Genomic DNA, 26,698 nt, shown 5'->3' on the forward strand with positions numbered 1-26,698 from the left:
CAACTGTCTATTCCTTCAAAAGTTTCTTGGCAAGACCCCTTATGAGTTGCTCAATGGGAAGAAGCCGGACGTCTCATTCTTCCAGGCGTTTGGTTGCAAATGCTACATCTACAAGAAGCGGCAACACCTAGGGAAGTTCTAAAGATGTTGTGATATTATTCTTCTTGTTGGTTACTCATCAAAGTTCAAAGCATATCGAGTATTTAATCATACCACTGGCTTGGTTGAAGAAACATATGATGTGTAATTTGATAAATCTAACGGCTCCCAAGGAGCACATGAGAATCTTGATGATATAGGTGATGAACCATCGAGGGAGGCCATGAAGAACATTCCAGTTGGAGACATCAAGCCCAAAGATGATAAAGATGATGTACAAGTGATTAATCCATCTTCTTCATCAAATGTGCCACAAGATGATGATAAAGATGGGAGAGTAGAAAATGAAGATACTCATGTCTCTCATGATCAAATGGTGGCACAAGCTCAAGATGTTGATGCTCCACAACCTCCTCCACAAGTGGTTGATAGAAGAAATTCACCCCTACTACAAGCACATCCACAAGATCTCGTCATAGGGAGTCCTTCAAAGGGTATAATGACTCGCTCTCAAAAACTTGCTTCATTTATTGAACATCACTCGTTTGTTTCTTGCATTGAGCCTACAAATGTAGAAGAAGCTCTTCAAGATCTGGATTGGATAAATGCCATGCATGAAGAGTTGAACAACTTCACCCACAATAAAGTTTGGACACTTGAAGAGCGACCACAAGATACAAGAGTCATTGGAACAAAGTGGGTGTTCCACAACAAGCAAGATGATCACGGCATTGTTGTGAGGAACAAGGCAAGACTAGTTACAAAGGGGTTCTCTCAAGTTGAAGGGTTGGATTTTGGAGAGACCTTTGCACCGGTTGCAAGACTTGAAGCCATTCATATCCACCTTGCATATGCATCGCATCATGAAATAAAATTATATCAAATGGATGTTAAAAGTGCATTTTTAAATGGCTTCATAAATGAACTAGTCTATGTTGATTAACCTCCTAGGTTTGAAGACCCTAGATATCCTAATCATGTTTATAGGTTGTCCAAGACGCTATATGGCCTCAAGCAAGCCCAAGAGCTTGGTATGAACGCCTTCAGGATTTCCTCATAGAGAAGGGCTTCACCATTGGGAAGGTTGACACCACACTATTCACTAAGAAGCTTGATGGAGAGATTTTTATTTGTTAAGTATATGTTGATGATATCATATTTGGCTCATCAAATGAAGATTTTTGCAAAGAGTTTGGTGAATTGATGTCGCAGGAGTTTGAGATGTTGATGATTGGAGAGTTTATATTGTTTCTTCGTTTTTAAGTCAAGCAAATGAGAGAAGGGATTTTTATCTCTCAAGAAAAGTATACCGAGGACCTTCTCAAGAGGTTCAAAATGGATTAATGTAAGCCAATCAAGACACCTATGCCATCAAATGGACATCTCGATCTAGATGAGGGAGGTAAAATGGTTGATCAAACTCTCTATCGCTCTATGATTGGTAGCTTGTTATACTTAACCACATCTAGGCCCGACATCATGTTTAGTGTGTATATGTGTGCTAGATTTCAAACTAATTCTAAAGAAGCTCATTTGATTGCTGATAAAAGAATCCTTAGGTACCTTAAGCACACACGAAGTATTGGTCTTTGGTATCCCCAAGGAGCTAGATTCTAATTAATTGACTATTCTGATTCGGATTATGCCGGTTGCAAAATTGATAGAAAAAGCACCTTCGGAGGGTGCCATTTCTTGGTAGATCACTAGTGTCTTGGTCCTCCAAAAAGCAAAATAGTGTGGCTTTGTCCACCGCCGAGGCGGAATACATTGCCATGGGTGCTTGTTGTGCACAAATTCTTTATATGAAGCAAACTTTGCTAGACTATGGTATAGTTCTACAAAAGGTACCTCTTTTATGTGACAATGAGAGCGCGGTAAAGCTTGTTAATAATCTAGATCTACACTCTCGCACCAAGCACATAGATATCTGTCTTCATTTTCTTAGAGATCATGTTGCAAAAAATGATATATCACTAGAAGGTGTAAGGACCGAGGATTAATTGGTGGATATCTTCACCAAACCGTTAGATGAGGCTACTTTTTGTCGGTTGAGGAATGAGCTCAATGTGCTTGATTTTAGCAACTTCACTAAAAAATAAGCTTGTGTTGTCCCTTGCATTGCATTGTAATATACAACATGTTTAATCTTTAGTATTGCACTTAGGGCTTGTCTAACATGGTTAAGATAATCGTCAAAAAGCGTGCAAAGAAGCTTAACCTTAGATCAAACTTGACAAATAACTAGAATTATTGCATTGCATATGCATGTGTGTTGCTTTATCGTTTCATTTCGGTTATCGTTTGACCATCCGCTGTATTTATCCACAAATAGGGAGAGCATTTGAAGCTCCTATTGGTCATAAAACCCTATTGTGTGACCACATGTTGCTCCTCGCCCCTTTTTATTACCTATTTTCTTAAAAAGAATTATAGCCTAAGGCAAAATACTTTAAAAATTTTGAGGGTTTGAGAGAGGTCTCTCACATTAGTCCCAATTGATGTTTATTTGTGTCTTATTGAAGTTGGGACTTGATTGGGAAAAGACAGCGCAAAGGAACTTTGAAGATCTGCTGAAAAATGGCGACCGGATGCTGCACCAGACTCTGCTTCCAGCGTCCAGTTAGTTCATAGGAGGTGAACAGATACAACAAAGGAGTGATCGGACGCTGCACAGTGTTCTTCCAGCGTCCGGTTTGAAGGTGGTCCTACGTTCGGTCAAATGAAGAAGCTATCAGGATCGACCAGACTCTGCTCTGTGTCCGGTCAAGGGTAACCAAACACGTCTGGTCACAACGTGAGGGGTTTTGGACCTTTCTGATGTCGATCGGACTCCGAGTGGCAGCGTCTGGTCGTTGCCACCGGTGCATCCGGTCATGAAAGGTCAAGCGGAATAGTTTTCTATTCTCCTTTCTTATCTGACACAGGGGCCACTATTTATCTTTCTCCTTCACACGCCCGCACCTCCTTGACCTATCAGCGCCCGCACCATTGCCTGCCTTATGTTACTATGCCATCTCGCCCGCATCCGCCCCTTCCTTCATCGTCGTGCCACCGCGCTGTTGTGCCCACGCCCACGCCTGCTTCATGCTGCCGCGTAGCCGCTCCAGCGCCTGTGCCTACCTCACTCGCACCCACACTACCTCACCATGACCGCACACTAGCATCGCCGCCTACGCCTCCATTGTCGCGCCTACGCCTCTATGGCCTCACCAGCGCACACACCTACCTCACTATGATCGAGCCCACGTCTGCATTGCGTCGCCGTGCCTTCTCGACCATCATACAGCTGCACCCCAAACCCTATCCCTAGGCATAGCTTTGTCGATCCTGGTGGTGCCCCGTGGTCCTTTCCTTTGCTGGTTGGTCGCCGGTTCATCTGATTACATCAGGTAGCAAGCCAACGCTTTTAATTTCTTATCTACTGCTTGCTTCTTAGGGTTTCGTACCTATAGATGAATATAGTGATTATTTATATTTCCTATCTATTCTATCGAGTAGTGAGTCGGTGCTCTTATTGTTGATTTGACAATTGTCAGTAAACTCGGGGCCAAGCCCGCGAGTATGGATTGAGGCCAAGCTTCACGAGTGTCAGTCGGCTATTGTTTCCTGTTAGTGGCAGTAATTCTTGTCAGCTTCAGCAATGACACATTGCAAGAATGCTAGAGGTGGTCCTGGAGATGAGGATCTAAGGCCTTTGCCTCACCTGACTGCTTAGGAAAAAGGAAAGGTGAAAAAGACTACAACAAAGAAGTGAAAGTTCGCTGATGTGGAGATAGAGAGAGTAGGAGTAGTGGTAGTCGCCATAGAGCGAGAGGAGAGAGGTGGACATAGGAGTGGCGTTTGCATAGGCAATCAGCTGTCACCAGCTTAGAGGGCCGCCATCGAGAGGATTGAGACTCGTCATGGTAGTCCACCTGGGACTATCATGCTTGGAGGATGGTGTATCTCTTTAGAGGAGAGTCTGCCTCAGGGGGAGACTAAGTAGTAGACATAGCTAGCAGAGCAGACAGAGGGTACTCAGTAGATAGAGCAGGTTGAGGAGACAGAGCAGGTAGCGCAGCCACAGCTTTGATGCTCTAGTCGTACATGTACTCAGGAGTCACCGAGGCCTGAGACATAGAGGAGGGGTTCTCATCCACCTCCCAGACCATAGGGTCTACCTCTGGTGGTTCACCTTGACCTAAGGGCAGCTATAGCCAGACAGGTGCAGCAGCTTCACTTTGTGTAGTTTGAGGACTGGTTTCCACCGAGGAGGGATGAGCGTGCCTCAAAGCACTTCTACACCGTACTACAGGAGGATTTCTATAATGCTTATCTCAATAGTGGTGTAGCCTTCATATCTCAGTAGGTCTGCTCCATAGAGTCTTTAGTTGCAGCTGTAGATGAGCAGATTCATCCTCATCTCTCTTATCTGCTAGGGTTGACAGATCTTCTTGGACAGACAGGTCATTATGTTCCATCATGGGTTCATGAGTTCTACTCTCCTCTATGGATTGACCCAAGGCACAGATTCATTCACTTTGCATTCAGAGGCCATGACTATAGGCTCCAGAGCTCGAGGGTCAAAGAGATTCTCAGCATTCTAGAGTCACATATTCACCTTCACGAGGTTTGCTATGGTCAGTCAGAGCCTCCGAGACACCCTCACGGTGGACTTGTGCCACCTATAGATATTGTTAGACCAGGCTTCATAGAGCCATTTGGCGAGGGGTCGAGAAGGACACCATGTGACCTTACACCTATAGCTCGACTTCTTGATGCTATTATGAGGAGGACTTTGCTCTGGAGGATGGGTTACCACAAGGGTTTGACTCATATTCAGTTGTGGCTAGTGTATCACCTAGTGTCTCAATCAGTCTTTGATATTTGGGATGTGATACTTTTAGAGATGGAGGATACACTAGCAGAGGGCTTCAGGGGTCACCGTCAGTTGCCTTATGCTCATTGGATCACTTTCCTAATCCAAAAGGCAGTTACACAGAAGTCTCCTAAGACAATGGCAGAGTACACAGGTGCTACCACTAAGTTTCCATCATATGACATGACTCAGATGCTATGTCATAGTCATGTGAGGACACCTTGCCAATCGAGCCGTCGCCCAGAGGTACCAGAGATAGCAGCTCAGCAAGATGAGATCATCAGAGGCATTACAGCTACAGAGGAGGAGGAGCTTGATGCTCCATAGGAGGATGTGGTCGAGAGTGGCCCAAGTGATAGCTTTGATGATGACTATCAGCCAATTACGTAGATGGCTCCTCGATCACATGACAGAGAGGCTAGTGGCTCTAGATCGCTCCACCATAGCCATCGTAGATAGACCTAGCTCTTCTAGCTATACTTGAGCAGATGAGGTAGGACTAGGCACAAGAGATAGCAGCTACACTTGCTTAGGTTTAGGCTCAACGGGACAAGTTCTAGAGGCAGCAGCAAGCCATGCAGCAGCAGCAGCTTATGATTCAGCAGCAGTTACTTGGCTTCATACAGCATGTATTCACTGCTATTGGGGTTGCTCCTTAGTAGTCTACACCTCAGATATGCCAGCCAGCTACCACCACTCTAGTGACTCTAGCTGTACAGCCTAGTGGACTTTAGAGTCAGGGACCACTAGCTACTCAGTTTGCTTCACCTATAGAGTAGGTGTCCCAGTGGTTTGCTTCACCAGTGACAGCTCAGGGTCCTTACTTTACTCCTATTATTATGGGCTTCACTCTGACTCATAGTTCTTTAGTGTTAGTGACAGACACCCTAGTCTCCAGGAGTCTCAGCGCTACCTTTAGTGAGCTTACAGGGCAGCGTACACCTCCAGAGTTACGAGTCTATTCCTACCACAGTTGCTCTAGTTACCAGGACTACTGAGACGATCCCGTTGTCTATTGCATCATCTGAGCCACCTCAAACAGTCACTCCTTGTGGGGGTATGGCCCCCAAGACATGGGCCGCTGAAAGGTCCTTGTTTGGTTTTGGTAATTGAGTGACAACTTAGGTGGACTAATTGTGTTTATGTGAGATACATAGGTGATTAGTCCACAGGTACATGGGTGTGAGCAACATATGCCATGAAGGTGAAAATGGCTTAGAGATGTTGCAAAGCTCACACATGTGATGATGAAGGAGCTTAAATGCACATGAGACATGACATTGAGTCATGTGATTAAGGCGGAGAAGATCAAGACAAGACTTGGCTTGATGGACCGGTTGCAAGCGTGAAGGGCAAGTTGAAGGCTTTGGAGTGATGGACCACGTGGCGGTGAAGCTTGAGCAAGACTTGGCGCCGATGGACGATGGCAACGGTGAAGAGCAAGTAGAGTCAAGATCGATGAACCAATATGATCATGTGATGATATGAAGTGGATCATATCATTGTTGATCGTGTTGGTGCATGTGTTGCATCGACATTGAAGGAGATGGAATGGAATGCACAAGGCAAAGGTATAACCTAGGGCATTTCATTTCACTGGTCATAGGTGTGTAGAGAAGTTTATGACCGGGTTTAGAATAGATGGCCGTACTATCAAGAGGGGCAAACTTGTTTGCATATCGGTCATCTAGTGCCACTCGAGTGATCTAACTTTGCATTGTCGCTAGGATCGAGTGGCGTGGCAAGTTGAGTGGCTAACATCCTTTGGGAAATGATTATGAAAATGCTAACACACATACACATGGTGGTGTACACTTGGTGGTGTTGGCACATTTACAAAGGAGGTGGTGTTTGCAGGTGTGAGATGGGTTTAGGTCCCTCTCTCGGGAAAATGGAATGTCTATTTTCTATTGCGCCGGATGCAAATTCTTGGTGGTTAGCACACTTGAGCAAGGGTGAAGAGAATGGAGAAGATGCTGGCATCAGTCAACTGACTGGACACTGGATCTGAATGCATCAGACGCTGGCAGGCTGCGTCCGGTCGCACTGATGTGGAGTGTAGCAGTAGCTGGAGAGTGACCGGACGCTGGCTGCGTCCGATCGTGTTCGACCTGACGCGTCCGGTCATGCTCGGGAGCTTACTGGAAATGACCGAACGCTGAGGGTCCAGTGTCCGGTCAGTTGAAGCTAGAGCGTCCGGTCAGGTCAAGTGACCGTTGGAACCGGGACACGTGGTCGTCTGTGGGCGACCGGACGCTGAGGTCCAGCATCCAGTCGGCCCGACCGTTGCCCAGTGAAGGGGTAACGGCTAGTTTAACCCTTGGGGCTATAAATAGAAGTGGCCCTCGGCCATGGCTGGTGCTGAGCACCTCAAGGGACTTAGTGTCCTTGCTTGTGAGTGCTTGGGAGCCCTCCATCACACATATACTTGATAGTGATCATTCAATTGTGTGAGTGAGCGATTCTAGTGTGATTGCATCATGAGGTTGCATTGAGTGGCACTAGGTGATCGAGTTGTAAGCCGGTGGTGCTTGTTACTCTTGGAGGTTGCCACCTCCTAGACGGCTTGGTGGTGGTCTCCGTCGAAGCGCGCAAGAAGCTTGTGCGGCGCTCCGGAGAAGTGCTTGTGAGGGGCATTGTGCTCGCCCCGCGGGAGCCGCGAAGAGCAACTCTAGTAAAGCGTGTCATTGAGCTACCCTCACTCAAGGGGTAGGTTCTTGCGACGCTCGACATACGGGCTTAGCGGGTGATGCTAATTAGCCGCCGAACCACCAAGTGAGAGGTCGACACAACGGGGACTAGCGTGTTGGCAAACACGTGAACCTCGGGAGAAAAATCATCGTGTCAACCTTGTTCTTTCCGTTGGTTTGCATCCCAATTACACAAGCTTGCAATTACTTTTATACATATTAAGCTTGTGTAGTTGCTCTTGTAATTAGATAGCTTGTGTAGCTTGCTAATTACCTTCTTGCTTGTGTAGCATAGAAGTAGCTCCCTTGCGTGGCTAATTTGGTTTTAGTAACCTTGTTAGTCACATTGCTTAGTTTGTGTAGCTAAGTATTTACGCTCTCTAATTAGGCATTGGTTGCCTTGTTATTGAGCATTGCTAGTAAGCTTAGTTAGCTTTGTGCTTTTGCTTACTAGCATGTGTAGGAGCTCCCTTGTTGCTTAAAGTACTAGTGGCATAGGTTTGTGTAACCTTGCTCCTAGAATTGTTTAGGAGAGCTCTAGCTAGCCCGGCAACTTTGTTGCATAATTGTTATCTTTGCAAGGTGCTTGATGAGTACAGGCCCGATCTTCCGAGAGGTAGCCGGTAAGTTCGATTGGTGGAGATCTCGACGTTGGCGATCCGGCTTCAAATCAGACACGATTCGAACCCTGCAACCGTTACACCACCGCTCCGTTGGTTATCAACCAAGCACAACTTGATTGACCTCGCCAAGAAGGCTTTTCCTGCAAGCGAATCGAAGAGCACAAGCAAGAAGGTAAAACACACAATCTGAAATTGCAAATATGAATGACGCAAATATCAATAGAGGGTTCAAGAACTCGGTTCCAAAGGACTAATCGACACAGTGGAGGAGATCAAGAACGGGGGCCCTGGATCACTGTAAAAGGATTTGTCACTACAGTTACAATGAACGATTCAGTTTCTCGAGGGAAAACTAAACTCTAAACAAAACCCAACTGTGTAGTAGCGGCAGCGGCTGTGTTTATAGTCTAAGACTCGACCTAGGGTTGGGGACGGCCAGGGGTTGGGCGCCCACAACTTGGGCTTAAGGCCCGACACGATACATGGCCAAGTTGGCCCAAATAGGTGACGCAGCACCTTGCCGTGGTCACACAGAATGATCCACAGACCTTCTGGAGCTGGGACCAGATCCAAAATGATGGCATCGTCGTCCCCTTTCCAACGCATCCAAGAACGGCCCGTTTCGATGTCGTATGAGGAAGTTATGACCGAAACAGTAACGACGTGTCTGCTGAATCCGAGGACGACGTGGCAGCTGAGTTGGAAACGAATTGTAACTTGGGGAAGACCATGGCGTCGGTGTGTCCAGCGTGGCGATGTCCTCATCATCCTCCCCTTCTCGAATTAGAGTCGTCCTCGACTCCATCTTGGTGATGTCCTTATTATCCCCTCCTTGTAGAATTGGAGTCGTCCTCGACTCCATCCCATCATCAGCGAACTCCTGCAAAAGGTTAGTGACAGCAGGCAATGCACCAGACATAAAAGGTTGACAAAACATAGTATAACATGGTGCATCAGGATTATCACATAACTCAGCAGTAGCAGGAGTTGTAGCAAGAAAAACACCTCCTTTTAACTTAATCCCATTATTTTTAGCAATGTCTGTTGGAGGTTTATTTTTGATCTCATTAGCATGTTTAATAATATCCGTAGGAGACAAAGGCAGCAATGTAATTTTCTTATCCTTATGTATGATAGTGTATGTATTAGTTCTACCATGGTGTAAGGCATCATTATCAAATTCCCATGGGCGACCTAACAAAATGGAACAAGCTTGCATAGGGACAACATCAAAATCAGCAGTATCATGATAAGAGCCTGTGAAAAAGCTAATGTGTGCTGATTTAGTTACCTTAGTCTTACCACTATTATTGAACCATTGAAGTTTATATGGATACGAATGTTGTCGTGTGGTCAAGCCAAGCTTGTCAACCAAATCTGAACTCACCAAGTTGTTGCAACTCCCGCTATCAATGATAGTGAGAACACGACAACCCTGCACAATGAGATACATGTGGAACAAATTGTGGCGTTGGATCTTCATCTCTTCTTCATGACCCACACGTGTACTCAACACATGCTGCACAAGAAGGCTAGGGTAGTCCGTGGCAGCAGCCACAGAGTCAATGGTGATGGCCTCCTTGTCATGATCGCCCTCGATGGGATCTGCATCAATGTTAGCAGCAAGGGCTAAATCATCTTCAACATCACTAGCACTTACATATCCATCCTCGGTAGCAATGAAAGCGCGACGACTGGGGCATTCCTTCATGACATGTCCCATACCTTTGCATCGGTGGCAAATGATTTTAGAGATGGACGAGGAGGAGCTAGTAGAAGCACCCGGAGTGCCACCTTTCTTCAGCTGTGGAAACTGCACATTAGACAATTTACTTACCCCGGAAGAAAATGGAGGTGTAGATGGCTGTGGTGCAACAGGAAGCTTGGGCGTCTCCAGCTCGGAACGCTGCTGAAAATTCCTCCCATTGTTAGACCTGAGAGGCTGGTGTTGTTTGCGTCCCTGTACTTCTCGTTCGGCCTTAATAGCAAGATGATACAATTGGGAAAAATTGCGCCATTCTTTGTAATCAAGTATGTTCTGTATATCATGGTTTAAACCACCAAAAAATCTAGCACTAGCATCATCATCATCTTCATTTATACCACAACGTGCTAAACCAATAAGCAATTCTTGATAGTATGCTTCTACTCCTTTATCACCTTGTTTTAAAGTTTGTAGTTTCAAACGTAAATCACGTTGGTAATAAGGAGGAACAAAACGAGATTTCATACGTTGCTTTAAAACATTCCAAGTTTGAGGCACAGCAGCAGCATTATTGGCATTGCAAAGATCACTCCACCAGAACAAAGCAAAATTAGTAAACTCATTGGTAGCAAGTCTAACTCTATGCTCAGCAGGAACATTATGAGAATCAAATTTTTGTTGAACAGCAAGCTCCCAATCTAAATATGCCTCTGGATCAACATTACCAGCAAAAGGTGGTAGACTAAATTTAATTTTAGCAAAAGGATCATTATTACCATGATTATTACCTGCCATACCGCGACGATTGAAGTTGAGGCAGCGACGGGCACCACCGTCAGCATACGCATCTTCATCACCAGCATCTTCATCATCAGCACGATAAGGTGGAGGGCGTTGCTCAAGCTGTTCAATGCGGGTGACCAGATTGTTCACGTTGCGCGTCAGCTCGGTCATAAGATTGCGTTGTTCAGTCATGAACATTGCAACCTCGCCCTTGGACACGCACTCATTGAAGTCCGTCGGAGTTCCTGCCATGGTTAGAAGATAGAAAAAGACAACACCAAAGTATTATCCCTATCAACTAAAAGGAAACAAGTGGTGGTGGTAAAAGTGGAATGCAAAATCACAAGCGGCTTACCACCGTCTTGCCTGTATTCTTACCAACGCCAAACAGGAGCAAAACCAAAGTGGCGAAGCAATCTGTTGTTGAGCGTGGGTAACAGTTGCAAGATGAACCTGTGCTGACAGAAGAATATGTGGAGCTATGGGTAGGCACACAATATGACAGCAAGGATTAGCAATTAACGAGTGCAGAGTAGCGATTGTTCAGTCTGGATCCAAAGTACAAATCACAGTTGCTGGCTAAGACGTGTCGAGACGTAGCGCAACAAGGTGAAAACAAAGAACGATCGAAAGAACTCACAGAACAAGCAAATAGCCCGGATTTCTCCTTTTTCCTGAATTTTTCCCGGATTTTCCCAAAAGGCACTAGTAGGAAACAAACTTTTTTTTTACTATTTTTTTATACTTTTCTCTGAACAAGGATCACAAAAGATGCAACCACAAAAATTGGCACCTACAACTGAGGTGGGATGTGGTCTACAGAAATTCAGCACGTTCTCTGAAAAGCGTGCAAAAACTTTGACAATTTTTTTTCTATATTTTCCTGAATTTTTTTGGCAATTCTGATGAAACCAAACAGGGCAAAGCCGAGTTTGGGTCGGGTCCAAATGGTGTCAAGAAGCTGCACAAAAAATTTCAGATTTTTCTGATAAACGAGCGAAAAGTTATGCCTGTTTTACCGAAGGTATCTCAAGGTATGTTTTCCGGGAGGCACAACACGGCGGCGGCAGTTAGGGCAAAGCGTCCCTAAACTCTAACACCGATCACAGCAGTAGGTATTCACCTGATGATGTAAGGAGGGCTGCGATGCAGGCAAAATAAGAGCGGCTGGCAACCTATCTAGGGTTTGCGCGGCGGCGAGAAGTTACACAAGGCGGCTAGCGGGGCAAGTCGAGTAATGTGGTGGCTTCGACTTGTTGTTTGGGAACGGTGGATGGGATAGCGGCGGAAAACAAAATCACAGCAACGGGCGATTGAACTACGACCACGAACACAATCCTAAACCAGCAACAAGACTCGACCATGGACACAAACTCAACAACACGAATCTGAAACGAAATTGCAAAGGCACAAAGGGCGATAGGACAGCGGAAATTGAAATATTTTTGGGCTTTTGTGGACTCTAGGTAATGAACAAATATGAATCTAAGGCAAACGAGATTATACCTCACGGTAAACCTGAAATATCTGATACCAATTGATGAGTACAGGCCCGATCTTCCGAGAGGTAGCCGGTAAGTTCGATTGGTGGAGATCTCGACGTTGGCGATCCGGCTTCAAATCAGACACGATTCGAACCCTGCAACCGTTACACCACCGCTCCGTTGGTTATCAACCAAGCACAACTTGATTGACCTCGCCAAGAAGGCTTTTCCTGCAAGCGAATCGAAGAGCACAAGCAAGAAGGTAAAACACGCAATCTGAAATTGCAAATATGAATGACGCGAATATCAATAGAGGGTTCAAGAACTCGGTTCCAAAGGACTAATCGACACAGTGGAGGAGATCAAGAACGGGGGCCCTAGATCACTGTAAAAGGATTTGTCACCACAGTTACAATAAACGATTCAGTTTTTCGAGGGAAAACTAAACTCTAAACAAAACCCAATTGTGTAGTAGCGGTGGCGGCTGTGTTTATAGTCTAAGACTCGACCTAGGGTTGGGGACGGCCAGGGGTTGGGCGCCCACAACTTGGGCTTAAGGCCCGACACGATACATGGCCAAGTTGGCCCAAATAGGTGACGCAGCACCTTGCCGTGGTCACACAGAATGATCCACGGACCTTCTGGAGCTGGGACCAGATCCAAAACGACGGCATCGTCGTCCCCTTTCCAACGCATCCAAGAACGGCCCGTTTCGATGTCGTATGAGGAAGTTATGACCGAAACAGTAACGACGTGTCTGCTGAATCCGAGGACGACGTGGCAGCTGAGTTGGAAACGAATTGTAACTTGGGGAAGACCATGGCGTCGGTGTGTCCAGCATGACGATGTCCTCATCATCCTCCCCTTCTCGAATTGGAGTCATCCTCGACTCCATCTTGGCGATGTCCTCATTAGTGCTAGTGAACATATATAGTGGGGTATAGTCTTAGCTAGACCGATAGTTTTAATTCCGCATTTGTATTGGTTAGCCGACGCGATTAAGTTTTAGTAAAGACTATTCACCCCCCCTCTAGTCGCCATCTCGACCCTTCAGCCGCACCATCGGAGGTGGCCTGGCCCACAAGATCAAGGCGTGCACGGCGCTGCTCGGCGTGCACCGCAAGACATTGTATAGTACCAAATAGGATACTTTACTTGTAACCCTGCCCCTCCAGAGTATATAAGGAGAGGCAGGGGTCCTCTACTCGATATCTTGTATTCAATACAATACACCAAAGACATAGGACGTAGGGTATTACGTCAATCAGACGGCCTGAACCTGTCTAAATCGTTGTCTCTGTGCCTTGTGTCACCATCCGGTTCCTGATTACGTGCATCCCCACTGACAAATCTACCATCGTGGGATACCCCTCGGTGGACTGCTGAGTATCTTTTGTCGACACTCCTATACTTGAGGCTTTAGCGACAGCGACAGAGGTAGATGTGGCTCCACTTTCTACAGTGATACTTCTAGAGTCATAGGCCACGCCAGTTACTGAGCAGACCTAGACCGCTTCACCTTCACTTTCAGTGATAGAGGGTCAGACCACTCAGAGTTCAGGGTCAGAGGATGCTGCTGCTCAGTTTTAGATTTCTCACCGCACCTCAGCGCTCGACTCGTCTGCTCCTACCCTACCATCCAACCCTTAGGTTTTGGTGCTTGACGGCAAAGGGGGAGAGGGAGCGAGTATGTTAGATCTAGGGGTAGTGTTAGATTTAGGGGGGCATGTGATTCGTTTCTTTTGTGTGAGACTTCATGCATTCATGTTTACTTTCATGCATTGTCTTATTTACATGTGATGGTGAGACTTATGTGACATGTGTGCTCTCTACATTGATTTATATATATGTCATGTCACTTGGTTATGCTCATTTGCTTTGCTTCCGTATTTTACTTTGATTCAAATGAGCTTTACTTCATGTACTCATGCTTAATTCATATCTTTTGAGTACACAATATTGGCTTGGGTCATATAAGCATGTCTAACCTTTTTGTTCTTATAGTCAAAAGCTTATATGAACCAAGCATGTTAAAAACCTCACTCATCTCTTTTACATACTCGAGGTTGTGTTGTCCTCAATCACCAAAAAGGAGGAGATTGAAAACATCTAGGCCCCTAGTTGGGTTTCGGTGATTAATGACGACACGAGATTACTATAACTAATGTGTGTTTTGCAAAGGTAATTTGAGTTAGGTCATGGTAATGGCAATTGATTGGGCAATCATGGTTATCATGCCTCTGATGATGGAAATCGTTTTGGTTTTCGAAGGATGGACGACAAGGTTAAGGACGGACTAGTTCTAAGTGTCGTTTGGTGTTGAAGAGACACTTAGAGTAGTTTAGGACTTTGTTTTTTCTTTGGCCGTACTATTAAGGGGTATGGACAAGTAGCTTGACCTAGGTGAGTCTAATGGGTTAGATGTGGTGCACATTTGTCAAACCTAGCACTTGGTAGCTCAGGAATAACCCTAAGATCAATTGGATAAACTTCATTCACATAGGATTTTGAATTGGAAGTGAATGGAGGATCAAATGATTGATCGGACGCTGGTCTGGTTGTGACCGGACGCTTGAGGGTGAGTCCGATCAGTTCATTTGATCAACTAAAGTCATCTGGTACTGACTGGACGTTGAGTGGAAATGCACCGGACGTTGGGTGCCAGTGTCCGATCAACTCCAGAGAGGTTCCAGAGAGAGTTTTTCCTGACCGAACGCGTTCGGTTGGTGCTGACCGGACGTTGGTCAAGATGCGGTAACTGATCGAACGCTGAACAGTGAAGTGATCGAACTCTGGGCGGCAGCGTCTGGTCAACATCAGTAAGGTTCTAGAGAGCGTTTTTCTTATCCAGACGCATCCACTCAGTGCTGACCAGACACAGGTTAGAGTCCGGTCAGAACTTAATGGCTCTTTCTGACATAATGACGGGTATAACTGACCGAAGCGTCCGGTCACCCCGCAGAACACTGACTTAGCATCCAAATATTATATTTTAAATGAGGGGTATAAATACTTACTCCACTTGTCCAAGGATGGTCTCTTGTCCATTTATTCAGCTGAGAAACACCTTGAGAGTGCAAGGGAGAGTAAGATCCCAGTGAGGTGATTGAGATTTGAGAATCCAAAATTAAGGTCCTCATTAGTGTAAGGAGAGTAGCAAGTGTGCATCCACCCTTCTCATTAGGCTTGTCGTGGTCAAGTGAGAGTTTGTGCTTGTTACTTTTGGTGATCGCCATCACCTAGACGGCTCAGTGGTGATTGGGAGTTTAGTGATCATTCGACAGAGCTTGTGGATGACCCAACTCAAGTTGTGAGCGGTTGTGGACGATTCACCGCGACGGGGTGTCGAAGAATCAGCCCGTAGAGAGCACTTGATTAGCTACACCCTTGCTCGAGTGCTCCAACGAGGACTAGTGGGGGGTGGCGACTCTCTGATACCTCGGGTAAACATCGCCGCCTTTCTTTTCCTCTCTTTACTTTGAGCATTATATTTGAGCAATTCATTTCTTGTCTTTACATTTCTGGAATTGTCATACTAGAGTAAGATTGAAATCTAGGGTGCAAAACTTTTGTGCGGTAGAACAATAGAAACATATTCTAGGCACAATCGGTGAAGTGGGCTAAGTGTATGACTTAATTATTACAAAAAATTTAGAATTAGTCTAATAAATCCCTCTCTTGGACATCTTAATCCTTTCATTGGTTTACTACCTAATGTTCTAAATTATAAGATGTATTGTTTTTTTCTAGATACTATATATCTAGATGCTTAATAAACCTTATATATCTAGAGAAGATACAATGAATCTACCATAAACCTTATTTCTATATACACTACCAGAGATGGCTTCTTTGTCGGGTGTCCTAGACTTTATCGAGTGTTTTTTATCGGGCGCTCGGCAAAGAGGCTATTTGCCGAGTGCCAAAGAGAAAAGCACTCGGCAAACAACTAGCACTCGGCAAAGAGGTGGTTTGCCAAGTGCCGAGCACTCGGCAAACAATAACACTCGGCAAACACCAGGTTTGCCGAGTGTCGGGCACTCAGCAAACCAGAACACTCGGCAAAGGACCGCCGCCGTTAATGGCCGGCAGACGCCGTTAACCCTTTGCCGAGTGTCTTCTCCTAACACTCGGCAAAGCGGTGATTTACCGAGTGTCATTTTTTGACACTCGGTAAACCATATTTTTTTTCACTTTTGACCTCAAAACTTTTTCTGCAGTCCTCATACAATACCTGGTACTTCATGTTCCAATATGACATATTTCTCGGACTTTTTCTATATTTTTTTTAATTTATTTCATTTAATTGAATTTTCTTGGATAATTCAAATTATAACCGCTAGTCATTCGAATAATGAAAAAATGCATGAAAAAATGATATTCATGTTATTTAGTATAATGTGAGGCCGTATCCAGAAACAGACCACCAATTTCGAACATCTTGTTCACGAAACATGACCACGAACTTATGGTCGAGTTGTTTTTAAATTCTATAAAAAGCAAACGAAGTCCGAAAATCATGAAACTTATCAAGATGTCATGATATCATATGTGGAGGCTGTGATAAAAATTTGAGAAAGTTTCGTGCAAGTTGTCACGTACGATGCATGCAAACCGAAGAATCTCCGAAGAAGTTTCATGATTTCGTGAAGAGGGCGACGAGGTGGTAAGCATCGTACGTGACAAACCTCTTTAATTTTTTATCACTGCCTCCATATATGATATCATGACCTCTCGACAAGTTTCAAGATTTTCGGTCTTCGTTTGCTTTGTATAGAATTTAAAAACAACTCGACCGCAAGTTTGTGGTCATGTTTCGTGAACAAGATGTTCGAAATTGATAGTCTGTTCCTGGATACGGCCTCACATTATACTAAATAACATGAATATCATTTTGTCATTCATTTTTTATTATTCGAATAACTAGCTGTTATAATTTGAATTATCCAAAAAAATTCAATTAAATTAAATAAATTAAAGAAATATAGAAAAAGCCCGAGAAATGTGCCACATTGAAACATAGAGTACCAGGTATTGTATGAGAACTACCAAAAAATTTGGGGACAGAAAGAAAAAAAATAAAAATAATTTGTCGAGTGTCTACGTTTGGCACTCGGCAAATGAGCCTCTTTGCCGAGTGCCAGCATGGCTAGCACTCAGCAAAGAATTTTTTTTAAAAAAAACCCTCTTTGCCGAGTGTCAGGCTGGGTGGCACTCGGCAAAGAAATTGAAAAAATATTTTACCGAGTACCAGATCAGGAGCACTTGGCAAATATTTTTTTAAAAAAAAACTCTCTTTGCCAAGTGACAGGCCAGGTGACACTCGGTAGAGAATTAAAAAAATAAAAAAAATATTTTGCCAAGTGTCAGATCGCACTCGATAAAGTGGGGATTTAACCCCGTCGGTCCACACACGCACACACGCACGCAGGCAGCTGACCGCGCCAGCGCCGCCCTCGCCAGCGCCGCCGCCGCCGCTAGGAGCCCCCTCGCCAGGGTGCGCCTCGACGACCAGCGGACGACCGTCCGCTGCGTCCTCGAGTCCGCCCGTGGCTTCTTGCGCGCCCGCCCCGGCCTCTATGTCTACCGCGCTGGGAGGTACGTCGCAGCCAATCTCAATACGATTCTGCTCATTCTGTTCTGTCACCTCACTTCACTGGATGGAGAGCTGCTGCAGCAGCTGCTTTCCCGTTGCACCTATTACTTTGCAATTTTACTATAAAATTCTAGTAGTAGTAGCAGCAGGACTTCTAGATGCTGTAATAAGTAGTATCACACTGCGCAATGTGGGAATGCTCCGGTGCCTTTAACTTGAATGGAGTTAGTATGCTGATAGCACACTGAGATGTGAGATGTCTGTTGGAACTGTGTGCTGTACCCTATATATTACTGCTAGAAGCATCATGCTTGTGAATCATCCGTAAAGAATTTCGGCAATGTCACTATCTGAAATGTGTTCACATGTTGTTGTGTGTGCTTCATATCCAACCAGCTTCCTGTATATAATTACACAAGGCATCCCAGTTGTACCCAACTATTGCTTACTGCATAGTACCTTCTGTGCACTTGTTATGGGATAGCTATCTCTCTCAACAAAATCTCAGTTTTATGTGTAACATAGTTTTTTGCTTTCCAAACAAAATATGTTCACTTATTGATTCACCATATGCCCTTATCAATGCCATCTTCATCATTTTTTGGTTTGCATTTATCCTGTCTGCAATACCTTTGCTTTAATCTACTCTATAACAGGGCTCTGGATGATGGAGAGTTGTCACCTGCTTGCATGTCTGATGCTTTCAGATGTTTGGGTAAGGCAGCCCGTGCTGCTCTCTGTGCAATAGCACGGAACCGCCGCCGCTAGGAGCCCCCTTCGCTTACGTTCAGAGTAATGCACTTGCCCTTTCTTTTTAGTTTATTTTGTTTCTGTAATGCCTTCTTGTTCACATTTCTTTTTTTTTCTACCAGCTAATCGTTCTTCTTTGATTTCCAGTGCTTTCAGCCATTTGCTTGATGACAACCCATTGCCTCTTGATGAGGTTTCAGCTTCAGTATTGATGGTGTCATTTTCTCATGGACACCCCCAAAGCAGCCAGCCAGGCACCTATGGTGGGCCTCAGGTCTTCAATGGCTGAAGTTGATAGAGGTTTTGTTACACTGGATGCTTCTGACCATCCCGGAATTGAGGTGTGAAGTTGCTCATCCTGTAACTTTTTTGTAATCTTTACCTCGAATGGCACAAATAACAAATTTTGTGATATATATGTGACGTTTGTGATATATATGTGGTGTTGGTGATATATATGTGTTGTTGATGATATATATGTGATGTTGGTGATGTTTGTTATATATATCTTCTGTTTGTTTGGATGGGATGTAAAAAACAAATAAAAAAACTGTTTTTAGTCACTTTGCCGAGTGCAATGGCCATGACACTCGGCAAAGTGACTTATGAGAACATGTTTTGTCGAGTGCAAAGGCCATTGCACTCGACAAACATCATAGATTTGCCGCAAAGGTTTCCTATTTGCCGAGTGTCAGGCTACCTTTGCCGAGTGTCTTGCCGGTGGCACTCGGCACAGTGGGCACCTTTGTCGAGTGTCTGAGCTAACGACGTTCGGCAAAGCGGCGATCTTTGCCGAGTGCTTGACCTTGACATCCGGCAAAGCCGCCGTCACGGTGGCGCTCGCCGTCACGGCGACTTTTCTTTGCCGAGTGTCAGATTAGTACTCGGCAAAGGCTTTGTCGAGTGCCCGATAAAGTGTACTCAATAAAGAGGTCTTTGGCGATAAACTGTTTACCGAGCGCCCTTTGCCGATAAAGACTTTGCCGAGTGTATATTGATCTTTGTTGAGTGTCTGCAAAGAAGCTGAATCCGGTAGTGATACCAAAACGAACACCCCCTGCTTCCACGTCATCGGTTCGTCCTGTCCATCATGGCTCGTCTCGGCTCGAACCTTCCACAGACCTCGCGCTGCCCACCCATGCAACAACAACCAAAAAAAAAAAAAGAAACATGGACCGCGAGCCAGCCGCTGCACCACTCCATCCCCCTTCGCCGCCCCAACCTGTCCCGCACCCACGCGATAAACGAATAGAGGGAGTATTTCCTTAGCGGCTCGTGCGTTAACGTAGACAAGCGGTGGCTGCATGATTTATAGAAACTAAAGCTTTTTAAGGTTCAAAACTCTTTAAACATAGCGTGCTCTGTCAACGCTGCTTCCTGTCTTTCCACAGGTGTAGTAGTATTGTTGCAGCCCAGACATACTCGATCCTTAATCTAATACCTACTAATTAAAAGAAAAAGACTTACCCGAAGAGTCAGAGGCTCGGACGCAGCAGCTCCTGTTGTTGCATCCACATTGCTGTTGGGCGCTGGGCTGCCGGCCAAACACACTTTGCCACACAGAAATTGGCGCTGGATTCTTGAAAATGGTTCAACTCCCATTTCCTATGGAACACTGTAGTGAGGTGTCCATTTCACAGGAGCCCAAATTAGGGAGCATGTGCAGCCCGGATCGTGCACCAAGGATGACTTGTCAGAGAGGAGCAAGAGCTTGCTAGTTTAGATTCTAAAAAATTTTCAACCCAAAGTGTTACATCAAATCTTACGGCACATGCATAGAGTACTAAATGTAGACGAAAAACAAAACTAATTACACAGTTAAGTAAGAAATCGCGAGACGAAACTTTCGAACCTAATTAGTCCATAATTAAATACTAATTACCAAATACAAATAAAAGTGCTACATTAGCTAAACTGTAGCCAAACTCAAAAAAAAAATGGGAACTAAACGCGCTAGCACGGAAGGAAGCTTGCAACCTGCTAGCGTTTTCCCTGGTCCCACCCAACGGAAGAGACAACGGTTAGAAAATAACGTATTTTACTCCTTTCGAGTCGGCAGACTGTAAAACTTTTTAGTTTATACTTGGTGACGATGCAATGGTAGGATCCGGTACCAAAAGGCAAAAAGTCATGCAGCGAGAGTGAAAGAGCAGAGAAACGTGCCAGCGAGTTCAAGAGGAACCTGGCCGCTGCTACCGTCCCTGCGTCATGCCTGACCTCTCTCGGCCATCGCTGTTGTTGTAGCAGCGAGTAGGGATGGAAAAGATCGGATATGGACGGATATCACTGATATTATATTTATTTTTATATTTCTGTCCGGATTCGGATTCGAATACGGATAGTGTCAATTATGTCGGATAGGATACGATTGGATATCGACATCATAAATATGCGATTTGAGTATTCGGATACGGATACGGTATCGGATGTTGGATATCCGGACTTGATACGAACAGATTCTAACCCCTCTAAACGAATTCGGTTTCGAATACGGTCGGAAAATATCTATACCGTTTTTATCCCTAGCAGCGAGTGATAGATCGAGAGGAAGGTGACGAGGGTGACCGGATGAGAATGAGAGAGAGGACGATCGAGTTATTCCCTGCTGCAACTCATTTTGGGACCCGCAACTTACGTGGTCAACATGTCATTTGCTAAGTAGGCAGTGTGTGCTAGATGGGCTTTTCAAGTGAGATCCGCCTTAATTTAAGGGTCTTTTCGTTTTCACGACTACTCCGTAGTATGCTGTAAAGTAGGGGGTCATGGTTTGTTAGACGTGTGTATGGTTTATACCGCAACGATAGTATACTGACCTTCCTTAGTGATATGCCTCGTACAGACTTATTTTGATGCTAAACTTTGCCATATGATGCTAGGTTTGTTGCCTATATTTTTTTGTGGCTTCCACATTTTACCTAACCTTAGTTGTGTCAAAGTTAAGCATCAACCAAACAAACTCTAATTTTCATGTGTTTAGAAATGTATTACAACTTTTGCATTCTAGACACCATTCCTGAATTATTCCTCTATATCTTTTCATTCTTCTGTTTTGCGATAACATTCATATTTCTTTCATGTAATTTTCACATTCGAGTCTTGTTTGGAATGTGGGTTTTTTTGTTGTTTCTGCATTTTTTTCCTGTGAAAATGAGTTGATTCTTACGAAATTTCTATGAAATTCCTATGTTCGAGCTCTCGCCGCTTAAAAATTTATTAGTTCAAAATAGGTTCACTCAAAATTCATTTTTGCGAGCCGTGATCCCCATGGATCTACATCCGCTAATGATATTATTGCAGCGACGCGTAGGTATTGCTTCCCCAAAGAAGGAACACGCGTATGCCTAGGCACCTAGCCGCCTCACACAAGGAATGAAAAAGACATCCCTTAGTGTACGAGGCGGTGAGACGCTTGTCATCTCCTTAGAGTGAGTACCAAAAAAAAGCCAAGTATTTAGTTATAAGACCGATCATGCCATCTGCAGTATATAGATATAACAACCAAGTTGTATAAAAATGGCCTTTTTATTGTTTCTACAATTATTTTATATTTCTCTATCTATAGATTCTAGTTTTATGCTCACGAGCTTCTATTATCGTCCCCTTGTTCTGCACCTCCTCATCTTATACCTTACCGTAAAGCTGCTCCTCGGGTAGGAAATACGTGTGGAGCTGATCGTCCCATGTAGCGCCACAACACTTGTGGAACCTTGTGTCGTTTAATAAACTGAGTAATTAGCACTTGTCTATAAATGTTGCAAACCTGTAATTGGACAAATTAGCATCCGGTAAACACACGGTGTTGAAAAATCCTTTCAGACCTAGGGGGTGGTTGCCCAGTATCGCTTGTACGAGCTCCGCCACTGGGCTCAGTATCTCTTACTCACTTTCCTCCTCTCATCTCCCAGTTCAGGCGCAGTGCTGACATGTTGGGGCCATCGACTCTATTCGACGGGTAGAATTTTGACTAAAACTGACTAAAAAATACTGTTCTATCTAAATTATTGTTATAGAAAAATATTATTTTGACTGAAAAAAAAGTTAAACAAATCGAATATAGATTAAGCCAAACGGACCGACACCTGATACGGTACGCCTCTTGTCGATCGGGCTTGCTGTGCACACGCCACGCGCGCGTGCTTGCAAAATATCAGGAATAGATTTTATTCGGACCGACGGGGATACGGACCGGCTGCGGACGCGATCTGCAGCAGTACATCGCTTTCGGCGCGCCATCATCGGTCTCGTTTCAGTTGCAACATCTAATCGTCCCGGGGCTTCCGTGGTTGACGAACCAGCCAAGTGGTGGCCAGAGCCAGGTACAGGAAATTGAGTACTACTACTTCCAAAATCGATTGTACGGAGGGGGAGAACTGGCTGGTTGCAAACTTGCATAGTACTAGTGCGTACTAACTAGGCTGTCATACCCTGGAGCAGCAGTATTTTTTTTTTTGTCTCGCATCAAATCAGTGGATAGGACTTTTTAACAAATCTTTTCAGCGATACGGTCTATTCGTTTGTTGGTTTCAGTCAGCCTAAATCAGCCAGCTAATAGTATTTTTCTCTCACAATAAACCAGCACCAATCGACCCAAACCAGCCCAGAAACCAACCAGCGAACAGGCCGATGATATAAAAAAAAAAGTACGACACGCCGTAGCTGTGGCAGCGAACATGACTAAGGTCCTGTTTAGATGCGAAAATTTTTGGCTTTTGGCTACTGTAGCACTTTCGTTTGTATTTGGTAAAAATTGTTCAATTATGGACTATTTAGGCTTAAAAGATTCGTCTCGCCAATTACGGGCAAACTATGCAATTAGTTATTCTTTTTACCTACATTTAATGCTTCATACATATGCCGCAAGATTTGATATGACGGAAATCTTGAAAATTTTTTGATTTTAGGTGGAATCTAAGCGGGGCCTGAACTAACAAATGGCGGCATCACAAAAGTACCCAAGGAAAAAAACACGTTACCACGCGATTGATTGACCTCGAGGCGGTACCCAATGCGTTGTTAATGCAACTCGATGATATACGTACGTACGGAGCACTACTATGCCCGTGCTTCTAGCTGCACGGACAACAGCACAGATATATTGCCCCACGTTCAAGCATGACCAATCCATGTTAAATAAATTCACTCATTCAGAAAAGAAAAGATTCGTTCACAGTCACAGATACCCTAAAAAAATGGATCGTTCACGTGTGTGCCGAACCGACAGCACAGGTACACACAGCGCCCCCACTCGGCGGAACGCGCAGGAATAGGTGCACTGCAGCAGGTTCCTATTGTCTGAGTACGATGCTGGATAATTCAAGAAGAGTTATCTATTTGACATTTAAACAGTCTTTTTTATTTAGCACTAAAAAAATTCAAACTTTTGTATCTGACACCAAGTTAAAATTTTCTTTCCTAAATGGATTACCGTCTATTTTAATCATTTATCCGTTAGTTGACTATTTTGATCACGTCTGTTTTTTCTCACTAGGACAAAAATACCCCTCTGTACTCGCACACACAATTTTCTCTCTCCACTCGTCGAGTGGCTGTATCCCGTGACTTTTCTCTGTAAAAAAACAAACAAAAAAACAAATCCTAGATCGATAGAAGGGGAGGAGAGGATGGTGGAGCTTGTCGCCAGCGGCGCCCAGCACTAGCTATGCGCGCCCTCAGCGGGGCGGTCTCACCCGGCGGAGCCTGGCCGTGGCGGGGTTGCGGCGGCGGGGCGGGCTCACGGGCCGGTGCTCTAGCAGCCCGCGGCATGGTGGAGGCGGTGCGGGCGCGCGGCCCCTCCGGCCAGCACGCCTCGCTCTGCCCGGCTGCGTGCGTGCCGGCTCGACCTTTGCCACACCCCACGCAGGCGCTGATCACGGGTTGCCCCTTCCGTCCGCAGGCATCCCTCCGCTCTCGATGATTTTAGCGTCCTGATCGTCTTTTGTGCAATCAATATTAGCCTTTTCTTTTTTTTAGATAGAGGTTGGTGTAACTGCCCTATATTTTCTTGGCTGGGGAGTGCCGAGTGCCCCGTTCGCTTGTCTTAAATTTGGCTTGTTCGGCTTGTTTTTTCAGCCGGAACAGTGTTTTTCTCTCACAACAATTCAGCCGGAACAGTGTTTTTCAGCCTGTTTCAGCCAAAGTTCAGACCAGCGAACGGGGCCATTTATATTTTTTCATAACTATCTATTCAATCCACTAAGATACTGTATATGGTTAGATGGTACAGTATCCTGAGATGTTCTACTCTAATTAAACTCTTTATTTTACGTAAGTTAGTAAACTGTCATTGCTAACCTCTTTAATTTACATAAGAAATTTTAGTGTCAATGTCAGTTGTATCGGTGTGTGCATTATTTATTTGCAGTCTTAGATTATCAAAATCCCATTTTTTAGTTCACAAATATATTTGTAATATTTATGATTTTCTTATTTGACATTGCGTCTATTTTTTTCTATTTGGCACCACATGCTTCTACAGAAACAAGGGTATTTATGTCATTTTGTCAGCCACTTAGACACCATTACTGGCTTAAATCGACGGTAGTGTCATATAAGAAACGAAATTTCAACTTGATGCCGGATAAAAAAAAATTAAATTTTTTAATGCTAAATAAAAAATACTGGTTTATTTCAGTGCCAAATAGATAATTATCTCATAATTCAACGCCAAAAGCTTTGGTACTGGAAAAAATATTGTTCATGCTCGTAACACAAGTGAACAGGCCGCCAGCTAGTAGCCTCTCTGATTTTTTTTTTATTTTTAATACTTTTTGTAAACTAATTTTAAATCTAACACTATTTTATTTTTTTTTTCAAAACTAACACTTTTAGCCGCGCCTATTTTTCTAGCGCGGCGAAACGCCTGTGCCGCGCCATGCATGGTGGCGCGGCGAGGGGGATGAAGTGGCGACGACCGCGGCGCTGACCGATGACGTGGCAGATTCTGCCGCGCCACCGATCTTAGCGCGGCAGTGCCGCACCATCCCTCACGGTGCGGCAGTCCTAGGTAAATATCGCCCGCAGGCCGCCCTTCCTCTATCTGCCTGCCCGCCGCCGCGCCTGCCCGCCGCCGGCCGTGGCTGAACGCCCGCCCGCCCCCCGGTAGCGCCCGCAGGCAGCGCCGGCCACGCCACGCACGTCGGTGCGCCACTCCCGCCGCGCCGGCCGTGCCACGAACGCCGGCGCGCCACGGCCGTCGGCCGCACGCTGCGCCCGCCGCGCCCGCACGCCACCACCACCACGACTCCCAGAACCATACCGCGACTCTACATCCGACAACAGTGTGCCTGCATCCAGCAAGCGAAGGTCATTGCGGCCCTAGGTGCATCTTGAAGCGAGTAAGATTGATTAAAGTCCTAATTAAGTGCCAATTTCGGTTTAGACGTTCCTGTAATTAGGTTAATTATGATCTTGTCTAAGTATAAGTTTTAACAATGGGTATATGAGAAGCCGCTTAGCCTAATTCTTGAACCCTAAGACACTAATTAGTGTTTGGTTAAGATCTAAATAGCCTCGGATTTGTCCGATTCAAAGTTCTTTAAGCCAAATCAGAATATAGGGTTTCGCTTAAGGAGTCGAATCAACTTCAACACTAAACCCCAGTTTTTGCCCAAATCCAAACCCTAGGAATGCAAATTACCCAAATCCGGTAACAATCCCCAACCCTAAGATCAGTAAGATGTTTTTCACTTACCTTAAGAACTAAGATGGTGCCGTCGGGCTCTTCACGAGTTCGCCGGCGGCCACAAAAGGGAGCCACGCCGTCGCCCTGCTATGTGCGCGTGTGGTCTTCGCCCCAAAGCGAGCATATCACCGCTGGGCATCAAGAAGTCATGACGCAGCCCTATTCTTTGACGCCCGCCCGGACGCAACCGCACCACGCACGGTTTTTCCAGTTGGCATAGATCCTGAAAGTCTGAAAAGTCATATCAGAACAGAGTCTCGCAGCAAGGCAGTAGGGCTTGCAGCTTGCCGCATGATCTTCGTTCACAAGCCGCAGCCAATGTAATGAGATTAATGTATGTACATGATTATTGAACGAAACTGCAGACACCACTTTATAGTTTATATTGAATCTCCATGACATAAACAAATCGATCGGTGCATCATGCCC

General features: G+C 45.0%; 1 protein-coding gene across 1 annotated transcript; it reads left to right on the plus strand.

The window, feature by feature from the left end:
• The first annotated feature begins 5,532 nt into the window (after positions 1-5,532).
• LOC136499995 (uncharacterized) lies at positions 5,533-19,030 on the plus strand. Its single transcript, XM_066495455.1, has 4 exons — positions 5,533-5,586; positions 17,674-17,840; positions 18,495-18,630; positions 18,736-19,030. Exons 1-3 carry the CDS (start codon positions 5,533-5,535, stop codon positions 18,604-18,606), a joined length of 333 nt encoding a protein of 110 aa, XP_066351552.1. The 3' UTR covers positions 18,607-18,630; positions 18,736-19,030.
• The last annotated feature ends 7,668 nt before the right edge of the window (positions 19,031-26,698 follow it).

The sequence above is a fragment of the Miscanthus floridulus genome, chromosome 13 (genome assembly GCF_019320115.1).
Source record: "Miscanthus floridulus cultivar M001 chromosome 13, ASM1932011v1, whole genome shotgun sequence".
Taxonomy (NCBI): domain Eukaryota; kingdom Viridiplantae; phylum Streptophyta; class Magnoliopsida; order Poales; family Poaceae; genus Miscanthus; species Miscanthus floridulus.

Coding starts and splice junctions, on each gene's coding strand:
- LOC136499995 (XM_066495455.1), top strand. CDS start 5,533: ATGCAGCAGCAGCAGCTTATGATTCAGCAGCAGTTACTTGGCTTCATA. Junction 5,587..17,673: donor TACTTGGCTTCATACAGCAT/GTATTCACTGCT, acceptor ACACGCACGCAG/GCAGCTGACCGCGCCAGCGC. Junction 17,841..18,494: donor TATGTCTACCGCGCTGGGAG/GTACGTCGCAGC, acceptor ACTCTATAACAG/GGCTCTGGATGATGGAGAGT.